Here is a 21390-nt window from a genome sequence, read left to right as displayed (position 1 = left end):
TGTTGCTATTTTCTGCCTGATTTGTTTATTTATTTGACTGCTTGGTATTATCACACAACATCTGCATTTATTTCAGTTTGCCAGTTTTTATTTTACTATTTTATTTTCTTGTTTCTTTACTTTATTATAAAGCACTTGAGCACAGAGACTATGAAAGGTGCTATATAAAGTTAAGTTATTAAGTTATAAGGTTTTTTTTCTTCATATATATTATTATTTATATTATAGTATGGTATATATAATGGTTCATATAACAGTGACTTTTGTCATTACAGTGTCATGGATTAACTGTCATCAGTAGGCATTTGGTATGAACTATCCTATTACAAATGATATATTGAATATATTTATTTCACATTGAAGCATGAAGTTTACCTTGTTGACAGTAAACTCTGTAGGACGCTTCCAGGAGTGCACTTTCAAAGATGGAGGTAGGGAAATTTTTCCCTCAGGATCTTCAAAAAATGTCTGCAGACAAAAGCAAACATGGTGAATGTTAAGTCCAATAGCACAATGAACAAAAAATCAACATAATGTCAAAATTATTGTCAGATGTAAAGGGAATTTGAAGCAAATTATGCATTTTGCAATACAATGTACAGTATATAGCAAATAAATTAATCATCTATTAGAGTTTTATTCATCTGTTTCATCAGATTTACACTATTGTGACTCTTGTTCGTTTTTCCATCTTCAGCTCCTTTGCTCGAGTCCCATTTCTCCTTGTGGACGTCTGCATCATTCCACTCGGGCCAAATGGGGAACCTGCATCTCCATGCACCTCCTAGGCTCTCGGAGGAAGTGGCTACGAGGGACGCTGCTCTGAAATGATGATGACACATAGCTATTCACTTCATTTGTTCTTCCCTCTTGTCAATATTTAGCTGCAAAATTAGCTAGCTCAGTACCAGAGATTCAGTCTAGAGTAAACCCACCAAATCCCTGTTTACCCTCTCACAGTGGAAGTGATATTAGCTCATAAAGCTGGCTGTTTATGATGATCACAGACTGGGGATTTACACACATGGCCATATGTGGCCACAGATTTTTGACTTACAGAATCAGACAGACAGACAGACAGACAGACAGACAGATAGATAGATAGATAGATAGATAGATAGATAGATAGATAGATAAACAGATAGACAGACAGACAGACAGATAGACAGATAGATAGATAGATAGATAGATAGATAGATAGATAGATAGATAGATAGATAAACAGATAGACAGACAGACAGACAGATAGACAGATAGATAGATAGATAGATAGATAGATAGATAGATAGATAGATAGATAGATAGATAGATAAACAGATAGACAGACGGACAGACAGACAGATAGATAGATAGATAGATAGATAGATAGATAGATAGATAGATAGATAGATAGAAAGTGAAGTGTTTTCATAAAATGACATAATGAAAGCAGCCACAGTTAAAGTGTGATGTTCTGTCTCTGTTAGCAGGCTTCCTGAATGCTTACAAATATATTTTAATACACGTAGCTAAGTGTTAGCTAGCTAGCGTTAACGTTAATGCTAACCGCAGCTGACCTTAACTGACGCTAATTGCCAACGTTAACAAAACTCACTCTGTCTGTCGGTCGGATAAAGAGACTTTACTGGAGGAGGACTCCTTTTTCTTTGGTTGTGTCTTTGACATTGGTGTTATAAATAAGCAAGCTAACAGACAAGTGACGGAGGAGCGTTTGTTTGGTTGTCACTGCTCTTGAAAGTTTATGCGTTGCTAAGCAACGGAGCTTTGCCGTGGGCGGGGTCTGGGGCTGTTGCGTCACTTGTTGCCATCGTGAAGGATGGGCAGATTTTCTTTTACATCTATTTACTGTTAAGTTACTTCAGAGCTATAAAAGGTAAATATCATAAATTGAACATCTGATGTATAAACTGACAAAACAATATTATATATATAAACAATATTAGACCTTTTAATGGACTGTATTCCAATACCACCACAGAATATACTATAAAGCATCACATGTACTAGTTTAACCAATACATTTCCCTAACAGCAATAGCATCACAAAGATTGCATTTTTCCTCCAGGCCATGGTATTGGATTGCATTGTATTGTCTCAGAAACCGTCAACATGTGACGTTATGTCCCATGTGGAACCATAGGATTCTTTCACCACTTACACAGAAATTCACTGAGATGGCAAAAAGCGAATGGCATCAAATGCCGTCAAGGTTTCAACTTTTCTCTGAAAAGCTCGCGGAGGTTGGCTTTATAGACGTGATGTGGATTGCAGCACACTGTGCCATTGAATGAGAGCTGCTGTAGTGCTTGTACGCAACACTGTTGGCACGCCTCTGTTGCATTCCTGCCCTGGTTACAATTAGGTGTGTGCAAGAGCCCGAGCTGCAGTGTTGAGAGCAAAGAGTCTGATGACTATCACACAAGGTTTCTTGAGTGGAGTCACATGGTGCTCTCTCTCTCTCTCTGCCTCTCTCTCTCTCATACACACACACACACACACACACACACAGTCACAGGCCTACTATTTACACATACAGCTTTATCTCGTCATTCGTGGATGATAAGTTTCTCGGAGGGAAACTTAAAGCTAGTGTTTTCTCAGACTTATATTTAGGCTTGTATTCAAAGATAATTTGATGTTGCCAGTCAGTCATTCTCAGAGTGAAGTCCACTCAGAGTGCGTCATTACAGACCCTATTCACATAGGGTTACCAAATGTGTTGTTTAACCCTGAATTATGGCCTGATGTCCCTCCAGATTTTCACTATCCATTGTCTTTTCAGTTGCTGATAAATTGGGAAGCAGTGAAATGGTAACAGTTCGTCAGATTTTGTACATTTTCACAACTTACAACCACGACATTTGAGCTTCCAACACTGAATGAGATGTCAGAGGAAAAAATGGCCGTCGTGTGAATGCGGCCTATAGCATGGCAATACCAAGCATCGCTCCTTGTACTGTACGCTCATGAGATTTGTGTTCACGTGAGAATAATCCCAGCCCAGCAGACTTGATCCAACAGGTCTACGTGCCAGTAAAAACCTTGAATTTTATCATCTGTTTTTGCGTGGGGGAAAATAAACCATAAAATCCAAACAGAGGAACAAAATATTTATACTGTATTTTAACCAAATACTGTGCTTTAAGTAGTAGCCAACATTGCTCCAGTGTTATTACATTACATTACAATACATTAGATAAACACATTTAATCATTACATAAATACATTTAATCAGATAGTCTAATCATGAGTAGACAACAAATGTGTTAAAACGTTTATTCTATTTTGGTCTTTAAAGTATTTTCACATGTAGACTTAATCTCAACTCCATGTTAAAAATATCCTTTTTTTATTTAATGTGAATACTTTTAATGGATTACCATCATCCCTATGTACAAGAGAGTGTAGTCCTCTGTCAGATACTGTTCTTATGACATCTCACCAGTTGTATAATGCACAACCCAACATGTTAGAAAAAATACATCCAGTAAATCAGATCTAACTTTTTTATACAGACGAGAAGACAACAGAGCAAATAGTTCTCAGCGGCTCATATAGTACCATTATAAGTACTTTTCTGGAATACTGTATCGTCAGTCCATAAAAAATGTTTGAGAGAACAAAAAAAGTCCACCTCTAATTGACACACCGAGTAATAACTGTAATATGGCACATTATTTCAGAGAGAATATGGCAGAAAGGCGACAGCTTATGACACCAAGTACTTTTTTTACGCAGTAGTCTAAGGAACAGCTGGAAACACAAACATGAGTTTTCTGTAAAAATGTGTTAACTGATGAAACAACTTCAGTAATACTGGATAATAAGGATACTGAGAGAGAGTAGACCAAAGTGACAGGAATCAACAGGCTACGGGTTGTGTTTCTCAACTTTCGGTTTAGCAGCAGGGTTCAGGTGTGGAGGGCCGGGTGGAGTTCATACACAATCAGGGAAATGCAACACATACATTGAACATACAGGTAAAACTAGGCTTCTATTCTGGCTTAAGGACAAAGAGAAACTTGGATGTGCAGGTCAAATGAGCATCAGCGCAGAGAGGAGAAGATCCTGAAGCTTTGAAGACCCAAAAAAAATACATATTCCTCCGAGAGGCTGCAGAAGAAGACTGAGAACCACGAGCTGGGCGAGCGGGTTGGAGCTGGCCAAAGGCAGGCGAATGGCTAATACGAATGAACTGAGTGTTAGCAGCAGCCCGACTTGCTCTCAGCAGCGACAGTCTCCTGGTCCAGTTTGATCCGGTCTCCATTGCTCTCCTCATATGGCAAACCTTTGTCGTTAGACAAGATACTCTCTACCAGGAAGCGTGCCGCCTCGTCCACGTTGATGTTGTCCTAGGAAAGAGAAAACATTATGTCAGACTGGTGATATATATTGTACATTTACACAAGTCCTTTTTCAGCTTTTGTTCCACACAGGAAACTCATCAGAATCAATAAAGAATTGAACCAATAAGTTGAATCAATGTCAATTCCCTCTCCTGGCCTTTATGCTTCATTTGAGAGTTTGGGAGTCCACTGAAACACTTTATATGAAGCCTTTTAGAAGCAGCAGCTGGGAGACAGAGATGGTTTCTAGAAAGCCAATCTGAGGCGAGCGGAGACGAGGTAAAAACCGTCATTTACTTTCGTCCTTCACACTGTGGTCAAAAGCTGTCATCCCATGGGTTGCAGAGGTAATGAATATTAATGGGCTTTCTTCACACTACACTGACAAAGATGTTTACAAAGAGGACTGCGCATCAAAATAGAGGTTAAGTGCATTTAAAAGCAAAAGTGGGTTTTTTATTGAAAATTGCTTGTTCAACAGAAAATGATTAGGTTGCAAAAGTCAAGAACTACATTAGCACTGAAATTCTAATGGCTTAGTATTTAAGAAAAATCTGGCAAAAAGTAGCAAAGTATTTTATTCACTCAAATGTACTGCCAAAATCTGGGTTCCATGATTAATCGGAAGTGCATGTGATGACAATCAGATGATTATGAGTCCCGTCTCCACAACATTTAAACTTTTGTGTTTTTTCACTGAGTGCAGGGCCAGAGTAAATCACCAAAGCGACCAAACATCACAAAACTGTGACAAAAAAACAATGCTGTCTCATCATGATCTCCTGTAACGTCTTTTGGGAAGTACAAATTGCAGTGCAATGTGTCGAAATAGAAACAGAAATAAAGTCACTGACACACGTTGGTCGAGTTAAATACAAGCATGACAGGCACACAAAACAAAAACTCTCACGGAAAGGGAATACACAAAAAGGGATTTCCACCCACACACACTTCACATGACACAGCACGTGACCCAGCTGTACGGCCTAAGGTTATTCAGAATGAGTTAATAAAGTTAACTCTGGCTGCCAAAACTAGAGGCTTGTGTTTTGGCTTATTGACATGTAAAAAGGTTCTCAGAAGCACGTTAGGAACAGAAACAAATGCAATGGGAAAAGGAGATGAGGGAGGTGGCTCTACGTGCCGTCTCATTGTTAAGGAGATGAACATGTGACTTGCTGTCATTCAAGCACTCGTCAAGACAGAAACTACAAAGCATGATCGAAACCATGAGCTGGCACATGCAGACGACTGGCAGCTCTTTGTTTGTGTCAGTCCCGTGCTCTCACACAGTTACCTGCTGATCAGTCACATATTGGAGCGCAGAGTTTTCACTTCTTCAGACACACCAAGCCTCATAACACAGACAGTGTGAAGTAGGTAGATTTACTGAAGTGCTGTACAGTTTTTGTAGTGTTTTTTTCTTAGTTCCACTTCACTACATGTCAGGGGGAAACAATGTACTTCATTTCACACCTTTACGGTTCAGAGTTTTGTCAGATCACAAGCAAATCAGTTTGAAAAAGGGAAGCATTTTCACAGATCAAACTAAACAAAGATAAAACTACAACATTAAAGTACTGCTTTGCATCAGTAATCATGATCGCAAAATATAATAACACTGATAAGGGCCATTCTGTATCATTTTGCCTTTTGATACTTTAAAAAGGTACACTACGCAGGATTTGTCGGTGTTTGTAAATACACACTTCAAAGTTAATTGTTGAGTTCCTAGGCCACCAAACCAGCTTTGCCTAGTTTGATCCGAGTTTAGTGAGCTCCGTTTTTAAGCGAAATACAAAAATGGCACCCATCTGGTGACAAACTTTTTCATAATATAGCTAAACAGTCCACTAAAATATGGTTCTGAAAGCAGAAATAGGCTGTGCAGGAACAGTATCTGCGCTACATGAGCCTATGTTTCAAGGCAGGACACAAAATGGCAGCCTACTAAGGTTACTACTGTTGAGCTCAAACGTTTTACAGCTAAACAGTACACTAAAATACTGTTCATTATAAGCCAAAAAAAAATCGGCTATACAATTGCAGAATCTTGACTCAAATCTGACCACGACTGTCTAATTTGACAGTTTGATGTGAGTTTCGTGAGTGGTGTGTGTTTAGATGCTGCTTTCTTTTTCACAACGCACACATCTGTTTTGGTCATATGCTGCTGCTCATATGTTTATATATATTTAAAAGGAGACCTATTATTCTTTTTCATTTTTTTCCTTTCCTTCAGTGCTTCATATCGGTTAGTGTGAATGTAAAAGACCTTGTTAAAAGTTAAAAGGTCAAAGTTTACACCAACAGAAGCTCCTCTCTCCCACAGAAAACACTGCTCCTGAAACGCCTCTTTAGTATTCTTGCCTTTTATTCTGTGACTTTGTGACATCACGCTATGTCAGCATGTCACACATAATTTCAGCCTAGTGGCTAGTTTGGCATGTAACAATTGATTTAGCACAGCTGCTCTGTTGTTGTAAGTGGTGCTGGGTTAGGCCTATGTGAGCTGACCAATCATAGCAGACTGAGATATTTGGGAGGCGGGGTCTTAAAGAGACAGGCGCTAAAACACAGTGTTTCAGATGGAGCGCTGCAGCACTGGAAAATATGAGAAAATTGATGTGTTTTTGAGCATTAAACACACAAATTCAGTGAAGCCAAACCAGTGACAGTGTGACCAAAGGTGAGGAAAAAACATTACATTAACAGAACATTATCTCACAGAGCCCTGCCCCTGTAACCCTCACAGCTCTGGGCTGCGACATCAATCAACATCATGCGATACCTTATCACACCAGCTGTCTGACAAGTCTTCCCACTGGTTGGACAGATAAACGTCCACAGATGTTATGCATGAACGGTAAAGACAGCGGGATAAGAAAGAACATGATTGTCACAAATTTCGGATCATTAGTTAAAGACCTGAGAAACATCGGAGCCGACGTTGTCGTCCCTTTCTTTTTACAAACTGCCGTACTTACGACTGAATCTTGGATCAAAAGTGTTAATGTGAACAACTGTTGAGCGAGTACCCAAGTGTTCAGCTCCAAAAAAAAAAAAATAGTACATGCAACAATTTCACAATCCCCACAGTGTAACCAGTGTGATTACACCATTCAGAAGGGACCTTGCTTCCCCGCGGGACTTCCTGTCTGCCATGAGCAGTGAAGAAGCCATTCAGTGAAAAGGCTAAATGTCTTCACAATAGAAGTCCAGCCGCTCCTTTTATTTTGACTCGGCCATGCGGGCATTTCAAAGCCCTTATCACATTGAATTTGCCACGAGCACAAGTCACGTTCAAGCGTAAAATAAGATTTGGAGCCATTACAAGTCATGTTTGGACCATGACTTGAGGAGCTTCAAAGGAAATATGTATCCCCCATGAAGCCAGCATTAATATGAGCTCTAACTTTGGTAATTTCATGCTGCTCAACACTGGTTTTAAGTGTCGCCAGAAATAAAACATCAGAGAGAGGAGAATATTGAAAAAAGGAAGCATGTTAAACAGATATAGATAGGAAGGTATGTAAAAGCACATGGATCAATTTTTATGCATATTGTATGTGCGACTAAGAGCTTCTCCGTCTAATGTATGGACCTCTCACCTTAGCCGAGGTTTCAAACCAGCCCAGAAAGCCGGTCTCTTTGCAGAAATTGTCCATTAGGGCTGTGTTGTTGGAGCTCTCTTTCTTCTGGTCGCATTTATTGGCGAGCAGCACTGAGGGGATGGGGTTGCCATTAGCCAGCTTCACCTTGCTGTCCAGGTCATGCTTCCACTTGGATACCGCCTCGAACGTGGAGCCCCTCGTCACGTCGAACACCACGAAGGCCCCCACGGCCTCTTTGTAGTACACTCGCGTCATGTTCCCAAATCGTTCCTGACCTGGGGGATGGGAAAAGAATTGAGTGGGATATTTGCATTTTCACAAAGCAGCTAAAAGCTAGATGAGTAATAGGGTTTGGGGGTTTGTGGATGTTTAAAAAAAAAAAGGTAAATGTGATGAATCCTTCAAAAGCAGATGTGATTGAACATCTGCTCCAAAACGCCGAAACCAAATGTCTTGCCCCAATCTTTGTTGCAGTGAATGATGAGACATTGATTCTTTTAACAATTTTCCCCCTCTAAATGTGGCCAAAAAATGATAAGGATAGGGCTGTTCTGAGGTTCTTATTCGACCTACTTTTCCTCCACAGACAGTAATCGGCCAAAATAATAAGCCCATTCTCTGTAGTCATTCTCTGTAGAAAATCTGAGGCAATTTTTCACAAAGGCAAAGCAAGGGGAATTACCAGCAAGATATGGGTGTCACTATCAATATGGGAGGGCCTCTTCTTTAACACAACTGGACCACTTTTAGGGTTTGTTTTATGCTTCTCTTAAAGGGGACATATCATGTTCATTTTCAAGTTCATTATTTTATTTTGGGGTTACTACTAGAAGAGGTTCACATGCTTTAAAGCTCAAAAAACACATCAGTTTGCTCATACAGTCCAGTGTTGCAACGCTGCTTCTGTAGGTGTGGACTTTGGCCTTTTTAACTTGGGACTTTTTACATGCACAATAACCTGTGTAACAATGAAGGAAGCATAAAATGTCCCTTTTAAAAAAGGCGCAAGCAGCAATTCTGGAAAAAGACAGTCATTTCCAGGTTGTTAAATACTTTCGCTTTGAGTTGGCACAGCTGGTCAGGCACTGCTTTTAAATCTACTGATTGTAATCACATCACACCAACTAGCCAGGGAACAGATTATTTTGTAGTTTCTTAGATGCCAGCACATTATGGAAAGTGACTACAGGTAGCTCTAACCTTTATTAGCTATAACAAACTCAAATTTCAGTTCAGCCCAATTAAAATTAAACCCGAAAGAGGAAACAGAGTCTCGAGGCGAGAAATAATTCCCGGAACAGACGCTCTAACATGCCTTCAAGTCTGCCCACTTCACCTTAGCATAAGTGTGCAGTGAGGCGTGCAGCACAGTACCTCATTGTGGGGAAGTGAATCTACAATCAGCAGCTCAACTGGTGAAAAGCATCTTTGGTAACACTCGGCTGACGTCACACTTTCAAGTACACTTATCCGATCAAAAGATCCCCTGATTTCTGCCTCAGATCGCTTGATTTGCATTTGTAATTACATTTAATCTTTGCATTATTAAACCTCCCTTTGCTGGTGTGCAGCTCCTGTGTTTTTTGCAAGGCGACAGCTGGTGGGGCCTATTTATTATTCTATGTTTATAGTTTTCTCAGAAAATAAACCCTACATTTTAACAATAAGGCTGGCCATTTTCTATTTCTCTCTCAGGCTTTGTTCAGACTGCAGTCGATCAGGATTGCTTCGACTTGTGTATCCAAACATCACCAACCAATCAGCAGGGATTCTGCTCAGTCACTCTGATGCACTTGCGTCACTCTGGACTTTTTTGCTTTCCAGACTCTCTCTGACTGAAATCAATCTGTATACAATCTGGATGAGTCAAAAAAACAGATTTGGGCTGACAGTTAAAGGCCATGTTGTCAAGAAGTCCCATGAAAAGGCCAAAACCAACAACGTGGTAACCCATCTCTCTCTATCTCTCTCTCTCAATACCTCCAAACTTCCCCAGCCTGTCTTAGAGACGGATCACGAACATACTTTCAATTTAAAAGGAGATTAACTCGTGTCCCGGAACAGCTGCGCGCTGTAGTTTCCAGCAACATTCCCAATACGTGGAATTAATTCACTGTTGGTTTTGGAAAGAGTTCATAACGAGGAAATCACAGACCATCACCAGATGTATCCTGTAATAACCCCTGTGGAACACATATTAGTTGGCCACCTCAAAATGAAACCAAAACATAGCAGTTGGTGACCAAAAAAATAGTCCCTGTGACTTGACTCTGGTGTTTCCTCTTTTATTGGATGTCAAGACAGTTAGGTGTGTCGATAGCGCCTGCGGCTAGAGGAACAGAGCACAAGCATGAGCAGGCTGTAGCCTGATCATTATCTGTGACTAAGATATTCTGGGCTGCAAACGGAAAATGAAAATTATTAATCACTTTTATACCAGGAGCCTGAGGTTAAAATAGTGTGTACTCTGTGTTCACAGAGGTGTTTGTCCAGATACAATAAAAGCAGTTTTACTTTTAAAGTTAGATGGAGCCTCAGGGTTGGTTTGACGTTCTTTTGGGAACAGCAGTGTTTTTTCTTCATATCAGGGTTATGATTGTAAACTAAAAATGAAAGTAAAACACAAATAAGCATAACAAAAACTAAACCCTTTAAGAAAAATGAAAACTACACTTAGACGCTATTGCCGGGTTAAAAAACTGATGAAAACTACTTCATTTGTGTTTGTAAATATCGAATGAATTGTTGACTAGTGGCCAAAAATGTGTTTTGGGAGTCGCAGTGACCTTTGACAACTAAAATCTAATCAGTTCTTTCCCGAGTCCAAGTGGACATTTGTGCCAAATCGGAGGAAATTCCCTCAAGGCATTCTTGAGATACCGCGTTCACAAGAGTGGGACAGGGGTGGACGGAAGCACGGACAGACAACCTGACTAAACAGCAGTGACTAGATTAGTTTAGTATCACTTTGCAACACGAGGTCGCACAATGAAATTAAAGTCGTAGCCCCTTCAAGCTACACACACACACATATTTGAATTAGAAGCATTTAGTAGCACATTTTGTGAATGTATTTGTATGTATATGTAAAACTCATAACCTTGCCTCATATAAAAACACACAGTATGGATCCTGTTTTTGAGCTTTAAGATGCCAAATTATACTGTACACTGTGACTCACCATCCTAAACATGAGCAGCAAAAAAACTACATGGAGGAGGAACAGCCTCCTCTGCAGATAAAAGACTCATTCTGAGGTAATGAAAACACAACAGTTCTTAGTTTCAGGTGATTACACACTGATGAACACATAACTATGAATATTAAATTCTATTTCTCCCGATAGATCCCTCTTCAAAAGCACCCGCTCATTCAACTTCTTTTTTAAATTCAGTCTCTGCTATTACATCAGGCTTCTCGCACTTTGACGGATTTAGCACATCTTTGCTACACCGCTCCGATTTCAGAAAGCCTACAGGGCAAGTGTAATTGTACAGTGTATCAGACGGTAGCCGACCACCACTAGAGCTGAGTTACAATATAGAAAATGAACCAAGGAAAAGGGTTGAGGAAGTGCGAGCACAGCATACTTTCACTATACTGTAGGTACTTACCCAACCACGCCTGGAACTGGAGTGGCGTGGCGCAGTGCGGGTGTGAGCGGGAGAGCGAATACACTGTGGGGCCCACAGGCCTGACGGTAATTGCTCATAATTGAGAGTCTAATTTTAGCTGATATAACCCCAGGTGAATTCACCAGAGACACGACACAGTGGGATAAAGAGCCGATGGACTGAAATAAGGCTTTTCGTTTTCCAGGCCTTGTAGAGCTCTAACATCCAACACCAGTGTCTGCTTTTTAAAATTCTACTGCAAGGTCCGACTGAGCCCAACACAATGTGCAGCCAGGGTTGAGACACTGAACGGCATTGACAACAGAGGCAAAGATTTTCAGCTATACAATAGAGGCAGAACCTTCTCAAAATGCTGCTAAAGAACACAGTGTACCAAGGACGGGTGAGCGATGGACGAGCGACAGTACAATGACTGAAATGTTCATTTCTGCCTGATCACCCTGGACAAGGAACGGGTTTTGTAAGCACACACTGACCTGCCCAAACAAAGCAGGTTTATGCAGTCAGTATAATTCATTAACTCATATCTCCTGACTCTTGTTCTGAATAATCAAATTAATATTGAGAATAAGTACTATCATTCATGTATTCTAGGAACGGCGGACATAAACACTGGCGAGGCCATGACAGCGTGTCATTGTCTACATTCACTGCTTGATTTTCTGACACGTTCTGCTCACTCCTGCTGGGTCGATATGTGCGCGCACAGCCGGTCTCGGGTGTTAACCTCACTCCTCCCGGGAGAGAGGTGGCTGGATGGAAAAGACTCACATCGATCAATATCACCGATTGCCGTTGCACACATAAGACATCTGACTGTTTTAGGCTGTAATGAGTTATTTGGGTATTGATAAGGTGCTGTGGTTCACTAACATTAAATGACAGCAAATCCCACGATGCCTGACCTTTCGAGTCACATAAGTATCCACTGGTAATCGTTCTTCTGCATTTACTGAACCAACGACTGTTGAAGAACAAACAGTGAGCACAGTCTGCACAATTCCTGTTTTTCTTTGTTGAGTAAAAGCAACTTCCCTCTTTAATGAATGACGTCAGTACGCATCATGTCGTTGGTCATTCAAGGCTGTTGATATTCTAAGTTCATGTATTTGCCGACAAATCCCATGGAAAGACCCAAAGCAACATTAATTTAGCCTGACAGTCCCCAAGGAAGATAAATAAGCTATTTTGAGTCTTATTTACTTCCTGAAAAAGTTGGAAACTGCAGTGTTTCAATGGTTACTCAATGTTCAACCCATGTTCATGAAAATCCAATGAACAAGTCACCCAGAGCGACGTCTCATAGACCATATCCACATGGCGACCATGTTCCTCTGACATCACACTCAGGGTGAGAAGCTGAAACGTCATACTGCTGTGTGTTATAGGTTGTAAAAGTTGTCTAAACGCAGAGAATCTGAACATTTGTTATCATTTAACCGCCTCCTGATTGATCAATTGCCAGATTAATATCTTTATAGAAATTGCAACATACGACACAGCAGCATTCTTCCCACCCTGAGCGTGACAGCGGAGAAAAATGGCCACCGTGTGAATATGACCTATTGATGCGTTTTTATATTGTTTGGTCAACGATAGAGGTCTTAGGCACAAAGGAATAACCTAAATGAGGGTTTCTGAAACATAGGCAATGATAGCAGGATATCAGTATATCAGTATATTGTCGGTTTTGGTCATTTCATTGGATTTGTTGACAGTAAGAGAAATATAGGATTAGGGCTGCGATCAGTTCAATTGCCATGTATTTTCTGTACCAATCAAATAACCCAGCTTGTGTTTGACTTGTCTGAGGAAAGCGAAAGATACCCAAAGACTAAACAGTCCTCAACCCTCACCCAAAAAAAAATAAAAATGGCATCATCACATTTAAAAAGCAAGGACCAGCTAATTTTCAATTAACAAAATAGTTACAGATTAATTTCCTGCCTACCACCAGACTTATCCTTAAATGGTATTCAACGGCCAAACATGGCAAATTCAATGAAGCAATCTGTATTTTGCTTTATCTGTTTTCAATGTAGAGATTCCTACAGTTTGGGATGTGCGTTTTTGTAAATAACTGGATGCAATCAGTAAGTCTGGTTCAGCTATTACACTCCAGGTTTCTGTTGCCTCCCTGCTCTAATTAGCGAGCTGGTTGTGTCTCTTTGTAAAAGTTTGTCTTTGGGATCACAGCACAGGTCAGAGGTCATGGATCTGTGTGGGAAGCTTCTCTATCGATGATCCAGGTCAATGAAGGTGCTCGATTAGTAAGCATGAATTTAATGGTATTCATACTTTTCTGTTGTGTTTCCGTTCTTCTTCCATTACTCGACTGATATGCGCTCCTCTTAATCCTTAAAACATTAACACGTGTCATATGCTGCTCACCCAAACACCATTGAACACAGGAGAGGAATGAGCTGTATGAACAATGTGAGTATTTACACACCGAATGCCACAGAGGAGCATGAGACTGCAGGAGAGAACAAAGACGTGTGCTGCTGCCTCAAACGCGCCATATGCCTGCAAACTAAAGAGAACTGCGTCTGAATCAGTCCGTAAGGAGACGCGGCGAGCTGCTGTGGAATTCCAAAGGCTTCAAACAAGGACGTTTAAGTTCAGTCCGCCGCACTGATGACTGCTGGTGCGTGACCTCGATGTACGACTTAGGCATTCTGTGTGAACACGTGAAATCTTCAGAAACATTCGGTTATAGAACTACTTGATGAAAGAGAAATGGTTTGGTTGGAGCCACTGTATCATCTCTCCGTTGTGTGGGAGAAAGAGAAAGTCTCATCATTATCCATAGCCCTAGCAACCCCAGTTTCCTCTACGGTCGTACATATTGCTATCCTGTGGGCGGGTTACCATAGAAACTGTCCAAGCCAGACACGGCAGTAGCAACAGCAGCAGTCTCCGTCTGTTGTTAGGAGGCAACTGGCTGTGAAACTTCCCCACATGCCCGCCCAACAACTAAAATAAAAAGACAACACGGGGTGCAGTCACCGAGGTAGTCTTCAGCACGAGTTTCAAAAGAGAGGCTGTGAAAAAAAACACATGACCGGCATGTTCAAATTCCACTGTGCAGCATGTGAGAGGTGACTTACTACAGCTTACTACAGCCCTCAGCGCTGAGCACAATCTGAACTGAGGGGAAAACCTCTAATACGCGTTTCACCCTTGTTTCCCCTTTACCATCGACTGAAGGGTTTGCGGGGGCTGATCAACATAAAGCCTTGGCACAAGGTTGTAGGAATTTAGCTGAAAACGATAATATATGTCGTAGAATTTTAAGTAGAGTTATTACACGTGACACACTCCAACTATTCATTTACCTAGAGTCTTTTGGAATGGGTTTAATAATCCAGAACAGGGAGGGAAAAGTTTTGAGGTCTTTATCACTATTGGTGTTAAATATTACCGTAAAATACAAATGCAGCAGTAACACACTTAATATTGCAAGCATATGGCGCTACTACAACTGACAACTATCGGGCTCCATACATACATATCACGATATACATGTTACAGTTCAATATTTTGCAATACTGTCAGCTAGGAGATGCAGTGTTTCCCACACATATATTTAACTCGGGTATATTTGAGTGGTAAAACAGTGGGAAACACTGATAAATTTAAAATCTAAGTTTAGGAAAATGTCAATATAAAGATCCATTCACTATATATATAAAATCTGAGTAAAAGAAGAGCTTCACTTTTGTTATGCAATCAAAACAGTGGGATCTACATTGGTATAATAGTCCCTGTAATTACAACCCTGATATCTAACTGTCGGGTGTTGAAACACAACACAAAATAAACCACTGCCACAAATATTTGCATGTAAACAAAAAAGTAGAATAAAGCCTTTTGTGGCTCCAGAATAATCTGCATGCAATCTGATAAACTACCTCCAGTGATGTCACTCAGTGGCTAAGTTGCATTGTGGGTACCAAGGTGCTAGGTTTGAATAGGAGGAAGAATGCATGGAATAAAAAAGGCGACACCTCTGGTCGTCTGTATGGATTTTAATCTTTTGTTCGTGATGCTCAACCTGTGGACTGCTTTTTAAAAAATGGTGTCAACATTGCCCACAATGCAACTTGGCCACTGAGTGACATCACTGGAGGGCAATTTATCAGATTGCATGCAGTGTCCTCTAGGGCAACAAAAAGCTTTAAACTACTTTTTCCCCAACATATGCAGTTGTATTCCCAAGGATGTGTGAACACACTTTAATGTTTAAAACTGGTAGAATTATATAATATCACAAAACTTTACCACAATACTCATGTGTATCGATATTTTCTTACATCCGTACTAACAAACAAGATTTTGTAGTGAAGTCATCATCACAGGACAGACTGTTGTTTCAGAAGAATGCCGCTCTCACTCACTGTGCTCACTAAGTTCACTATATTGGTCCTTGAATTTGTCACCCATCTGTATATTGTGTTTTATGCTCACTCCCTGCTCTTTACAGGCATTAACCTTTGCTCCTCCGTCATCTGTGGTGCCACTCGTTTGTCATTTTGTGTGCTTGAAAAGGTGTCACCTTTAGTGCGCACAGTTCTACTTTCTGAGTGGCGCTGAATTGCTTAGCAGCGATTAGGTATTGCTCACTTGTTCCCAAATAGAGCTGAAACAATTAGCAGAAACATCAATTAGACGACTGACTGGAAATTAGAGTCAAATAATCGCTGAAGTAATTATTCATGCAAACATAACCTAGTTTTGCCTTCTCATTTGTGAGGATATGGTGTTTGTATCTGTCTTAAGTGAGAGCAAATTGAATATTATTAGGTTTTTGATTGTCAGTCAGTCAAACAAGCACTTTGCGAAGATGTCATTTTGAGCCTCGAGCGGGTGTGATCGGGAATTTGTCACTTTTTTCTCACTATTCACAGACAAAGCAATTAACTGATTAATTGACAACTGACTACTTTCAGCTCTTTTTCCAACATTTTTAGTAAATGACGCCTTAAAACAAATCATGTCTACCTGTGCTTCCTCGTCACAGGTTATAGTTTGGACATGGTGTATGAACAGCTCCAATTTTGTATCCAGTATTTCACTTGGAAAGACATTTTTGAACTTTTGAAGTGGAAAATGGCTGTGTTTGAGATCAAGTAAGAGTCAATGGTTAATGTAAAACTGGGTTCGCCTGATAAGATTGTGAGCCAGCTCTGTGATGGAAACCACTCCATCCATCCTGTTAATGTGCAGCCTCCTGCTCCTATAGGGATGTCTGATCCTACAAGGTGCAGGCTTTTTATACTATATACCATGGGGGGTAATCATCCTGTCCACTGGCTTAGACATATCCAGGAGAGAGTAGCAATTCTGGGTGAAAAGGGGGTGGGAGAAGTTTCACACTGCCTTCCATGGTGCCCCCATCTCGTACAAGCCTCTGATTACTATCATTCCTCCAAGACTGTAATTATTATTAAGGTTGGGAAAAAAAGACAAACGCAACTCTGAAGTTGCTCTTAGTATTGCCAAGATAATTCCTCCTTCTTTTCTGCACGATTAAATGGCTTAATGGCTGGTCTTAATGACTTGGCAAATATACCTCCAGCTTTCACTCTTTCGCCCACGTTTCGTTACTTATTTTATCCTCCGAGTGTCCTCAGGCCAGGCTTTGGTGTAGGTGTGAATAAGGAGGTTCGGTATCTGTCATCTAACCTCAAACTTTCTTTCTGGTCAGAGTGTCTGTACATGGAAATGGTTCCCTTCCACCCAATATGTGCAAGCGTGCTCACTTGTCTCTATGAATGATATCAGTCTAAGTGTGTGTGTGTGTGTGTCAGTGTTTTATTTACCCTCACAGATCTTCTGATCGAGTGCTGTCTGGCTGTGACAGGCAGACGGCCTTCCCTGGCACTCAGTCACAGATGCCCCAGCACACTGAGCTTGTGCTGCCAGGGACCGAGTGACAGCGGGGAACGTGGACAACACTGCCAATCAGTCTCAGACAGACCCCCCCCCTGCCCCACACACACACACACACACACACACACACCCCCAACTGTCCTCTCTGTTTCTGTCACCGCTGTAAGCGATGGAAGAAATATAAAAACAGCAGTCTTCTAACCATCTGTCCTGATCTGTCTCAGCATATGAGGTTTGTTTGATTGAGGGAGAGAAAGGACCAGCACGGCCACGGAAGCGTCCAAACGTATGAATAGATCATATCTAGAGGGAGGGCAGTGTGGGGATGTGACTTTTTAAGGCAAACATGACAAAAAATCTGAACTTATCCTTTAATCCGAGCTTGTATTTACACAATGTATATGACCCATAGTAGCTGACTCTCAAGGTAGAATCTAACTCCCAGAGGCACTAAGGCAATAAAACATTTTACCGCAAGGCCAGAAGAGAACAACCACTTTTGGCCAGGACTGTCGGAACAACATGTGCTGGAAACAAACCCTGTTCTCTGTGGTGGTCTGAAATCACTTGCACATTGTGGATTTTAAACCATCATGAATATTTTTGGAAAATCCATTATCGCGAGCTGCAGCCCTTCATTCTTTTAGCTTCCTGAACAATGTAAACAATATATTCACACGCAGAAAATCCTTTAGCCACGCTCCTTTCTACAAATGCCAACTTCTCGGTGGGATCATGACTGTCGTTGACTGAACAGACCACACAATTTGTAAATGGTCACGATTCAAATAATGTCTTCGCCAAGAGCATAAGAACAAGTACAGGCTTTGTGCATACAGGCATGAGCTGATATTGTGTTGGTGTTACTCCGAAACCATCGACGAAACTGACCGGTCACGTTTTTGTACCGTCATATTTTAGTGACTTGGGGAAAAAGACCGGGAAAATCAGCACATGGGAGAAGTTACCCATTCAAACACTTCTATTTCAACCCAAACCATGTTTGCCTAAACCTAACCAAGTATCTTTGTTGCCTAAACCTAACCAAGTAGTTTTATTGCCTAAATCTCAACAATGTTTTAGTTCCCTCATCCTAACCAAGCAGTGACAGAAAACTACAAGGAAACAGAAAACAATGAATGAACAAAGCGCAAAAATAAGTAAATAAGAATATGTTCCAAACACGATACGACCCCCGGTCCTCTGACTGAAAGTCCGATACTTGATCCACTCAGCCGCAAAAACTCCAGATGTGATTTTCATCTCTGTTTCGTACTTGAATTGAAGCTCCTGGAGCAACACTTATTATGATGTTCTAGGAACAACACCAACACCGCAATATTAGAGACACCACGCATACAGACACACGGGCCCTGAAGCCATGTGATCTCCCTACACCCAACATAAAAGTAGGCCCTGTAAATTAGCCTGATGAGTTATACTGTACACGTGACCAAGCAGTTTCACAGACGCTGGCTCACACTGCATCCCCACTCCTGCCGATTCCACTGTGGCTGATCCTCGATCGACACCTGTGCCATTCAAAAGTTAGTCATTATTGTTTGCCTTTGTCATGCGGGCTCACTTCCTCCATCTCTCACCTGTCCTATCAAGCGTGTGTCGTTGCAGAGACTGTTTACAGCGAGATATTTTGGTTGCCTGGAGATGACAAACACGTTGGAGCGCGGGGCTGCCCGCCCGCCCGCCTGCCTGCATGTGAGAAGATCTTATTTACTCTGCTTCTGATTTCTCTGGCCTTTGCTTGCACAAGCTGCTGGAATGCTCAGGTTAGCGTGCGCTGAGTTACTTGAAGTTTGCTGAAGATCTCTGCAGAAATACCAGGGATCAACATGGGGAACGGGGACGAATATGACAGTGACACTGCAATCTGAACAAACAGCATGAAATAAAGTCACAGAGGCTTTAGAGGAAATATTACAAGACCATTGTGGTGAGTTTGGTGGAGGGTGGAGGGGAGGGGGCGGCGCTCTGGGTCGGTAATAACAACGTGACCTACATTCCTCTGACAATTATGAGATGCCGTGATCATAAAGTGGAAAGGAGACAACGAGCATGACATGATGGACCGGTCTTTACTGCTGCTCGTGGGGAAACCCCCCCACCACCCTTCATGTTCCTGAAAATAGCAGGAGAAAGTAAAAGTAACACAGAAAAACTTCCAAACACTTTCATAAAAGCGTCCTTACCTGCGATATCCCACAGCTGTAACCTGACCAGCGTCTTGCTGTCCCAGTTGATCACTTTGAGGGCGAAGTCGACCCCGATCGTCGCCCTGTAGTGCTGCGAGAAGAGCTGGTGCACGTAGCGCTTAATGATGCTGGTTTTCCCGACGCCGAGCTCCCCGATGACCAGCACTTTGAACAAGTACTCCTTGCACTCAGACACCGAGCCGCCGGCCATGCTGACACGGACACCGACTGAACTTTTTATCTAAACTTTTAATCAGCTTCTGCTTTCTCGCTCATGTAGGCTTCCTGTGAGGAGCTGCTGCTGCTGCTGCCGTGTGGACGCACTGCGGCCGGCCAGAGGGGCTGAGAGGACCAGGCGCAACAGAAATCACATTTGTCTGCCCCCTTTTCTAACTCTGCTTCTCCTCCTCCTCCTCCTCCTCCTCCTGATGCCGCTCAACAAGCAACCACCTGATAAGTCACAGGACCCGGAAATGTAAGAGAAACTTGATATATGTTCAAGGGTTCCTCGTGCTGCTGCGCTTCCAGACAGCTTTTTAAATGTTTAACAATCATTTGTTGCACTTTTTTAAAAAAAAACATGAAGTAAAGTTAAATGTGTTAGATTCAGGAAAGTAAGGGGGGATACATGTTAAATATCCTCATCAGACGTATTGAAGATATTTTGAATGTAATGTTTATGTCAAAAATAAACAACAACAATAACAAGTATGCTTTAAATAATTGGGCTATTTGTGTCTGATGTTAAATGTGTCCGCTAACTTTTTCTTTTTTTTTTTTTCTTGTTGGTTTTTTTAATAAAACTACATACAACTGTGTCAATGTTAGAGAAGCAAGCCTTGACCGGCAGTCGAAATCTGGGTGGGGAAAGTGAAAGGCAGCACCTTCATAACCACCACTGATGTGCCCTTGACCAAGACCCCTTAACCTCAGCTGTTCCAGGTGTGAATGTGATTTCTCTTAAAAAAAAGAGAGTAATTGTTAGTGAAACTCCGGAATGACTAAAAAGAAACTACTGGACGGAGATGTCTTGTACTTCACTGACAGAGTCTGTTTGTCACAGTTTCCACATCACACATGTGTGGATGTGACAAAATCCCACTCATACATACCCATCTTAAGCTGAGTGTTAAGGATCCAGTGTGTAGGATTTAGTTGAATCTATTGGCAGAAATTGAATATTGAGCCTTTCGTGTTTACAGAGGGAGCGGATCCTCTCCCACGCATTATTACTGACCTCATCTTGTAAGACCCTCTCTACACCGACTCTGATCGGCTTGTTTCTATTGTTTTCTCATATGACGAACGCCCTCACCTTAATGGTCCTGGTACTCCATAAACGAAAGCCTTTACGACTTCAAGTTCCTCGTACTCCGTGCTAATTTGCACCCATAAAGTTTTTTAACCAGAGGGAGGTCAGCGGGCCACAATGCATTTACTGTTTAACCAAACCACAATAGAGACACAAAGGGATCATCCCTATGTTCCCCGCTTTGTATGTGACCGGGGAACATAAGACCCTTTTTTAGAAAAAGGGTCCTATGTTCCCCGCTTTCCCCCAAAATTGTTAGGGTTAGGGTTAGTTAGTTAGGACTCTTTCTTAGAATAAAGGTCCTACGTTCCCCGGCAACAGTGGGGAACATAGGACCTTTTTTTAAAAAAAGGGTCCTATGTTCCCCGCTGTTGCCG

The 21390-nt window shown here is 41.5% G+C and overlaps 2 protein-coding genes across 2 annotated transcripts in view; both read right to left on the bottom strand.

The window, feature by feature from the left end:
• The window catches only part of adgb (androglobin), a 42589-nt gene extending 40924 nt beyond the window's left edge, over positions 1 to 1665 (bottom strand). Inside the window, exons 1-3 of the mRNA XM_073492458.1 lie at positions 1595 to 1665; positions 638 to 822; positions 376 to 464 (exon numbers count right to left, since the gene is read on the bottom strand). Of these exons, the coding sequence (XP_073348559.1) occupies positions 376 to 464; positions 638 to 822; positions 1595 to 1665 (345 nt within the window). The remainder of the gene's footprint in view (positions 1 to 375; positions 465 to 637; positions 823 to 1594) is intronic.
• Positions 1666 to 3102: 1437 nt separating this feature from the next.
• Positions 3103 to 20038, bottom strand: rab32a (RAB32a, member RAS oncogene family). The gene is made up of 3 exons (XM_073492909.1): positions 19699 to 20038; positions 7959 to 8236; positions 3103 to 4353 (listed from the first exon to the last, which is right to left on the bottom strand). Exons 1-3 carry the CDS (start codon positions 19910 to 19912, stop codon positions 4204 to 4206), a joined length of 642 nt encoding a protein of 213 aa, XP_073349010.1. The 5' UTR covers positions 19913 to 20038; the 3' UTR covers positions 3103 to 4203.
• Between the last annotated feature and the right edge of the window lie 1352 nt (positions 20039 to 21390).

The sequence above is a fragment of the Pagrus major genome, chromosome 22 (assembly GCF_040436345.1).
Source record: "Pagrus major chromosome 22, Pma_NU_1.0".
In the NCBI taxonomy this organism is placed as follows: Eukaryota; Metazoa; Chordata; class Actinopteri; order Spariformes; family Sparidae; genus Pagrus; species Pagrus major.
The sequence above is the reverse complement of the archived record's forward strand: the minus strand, read 5'-3'. Positions and strand labels throughout refer to the sequence as shown.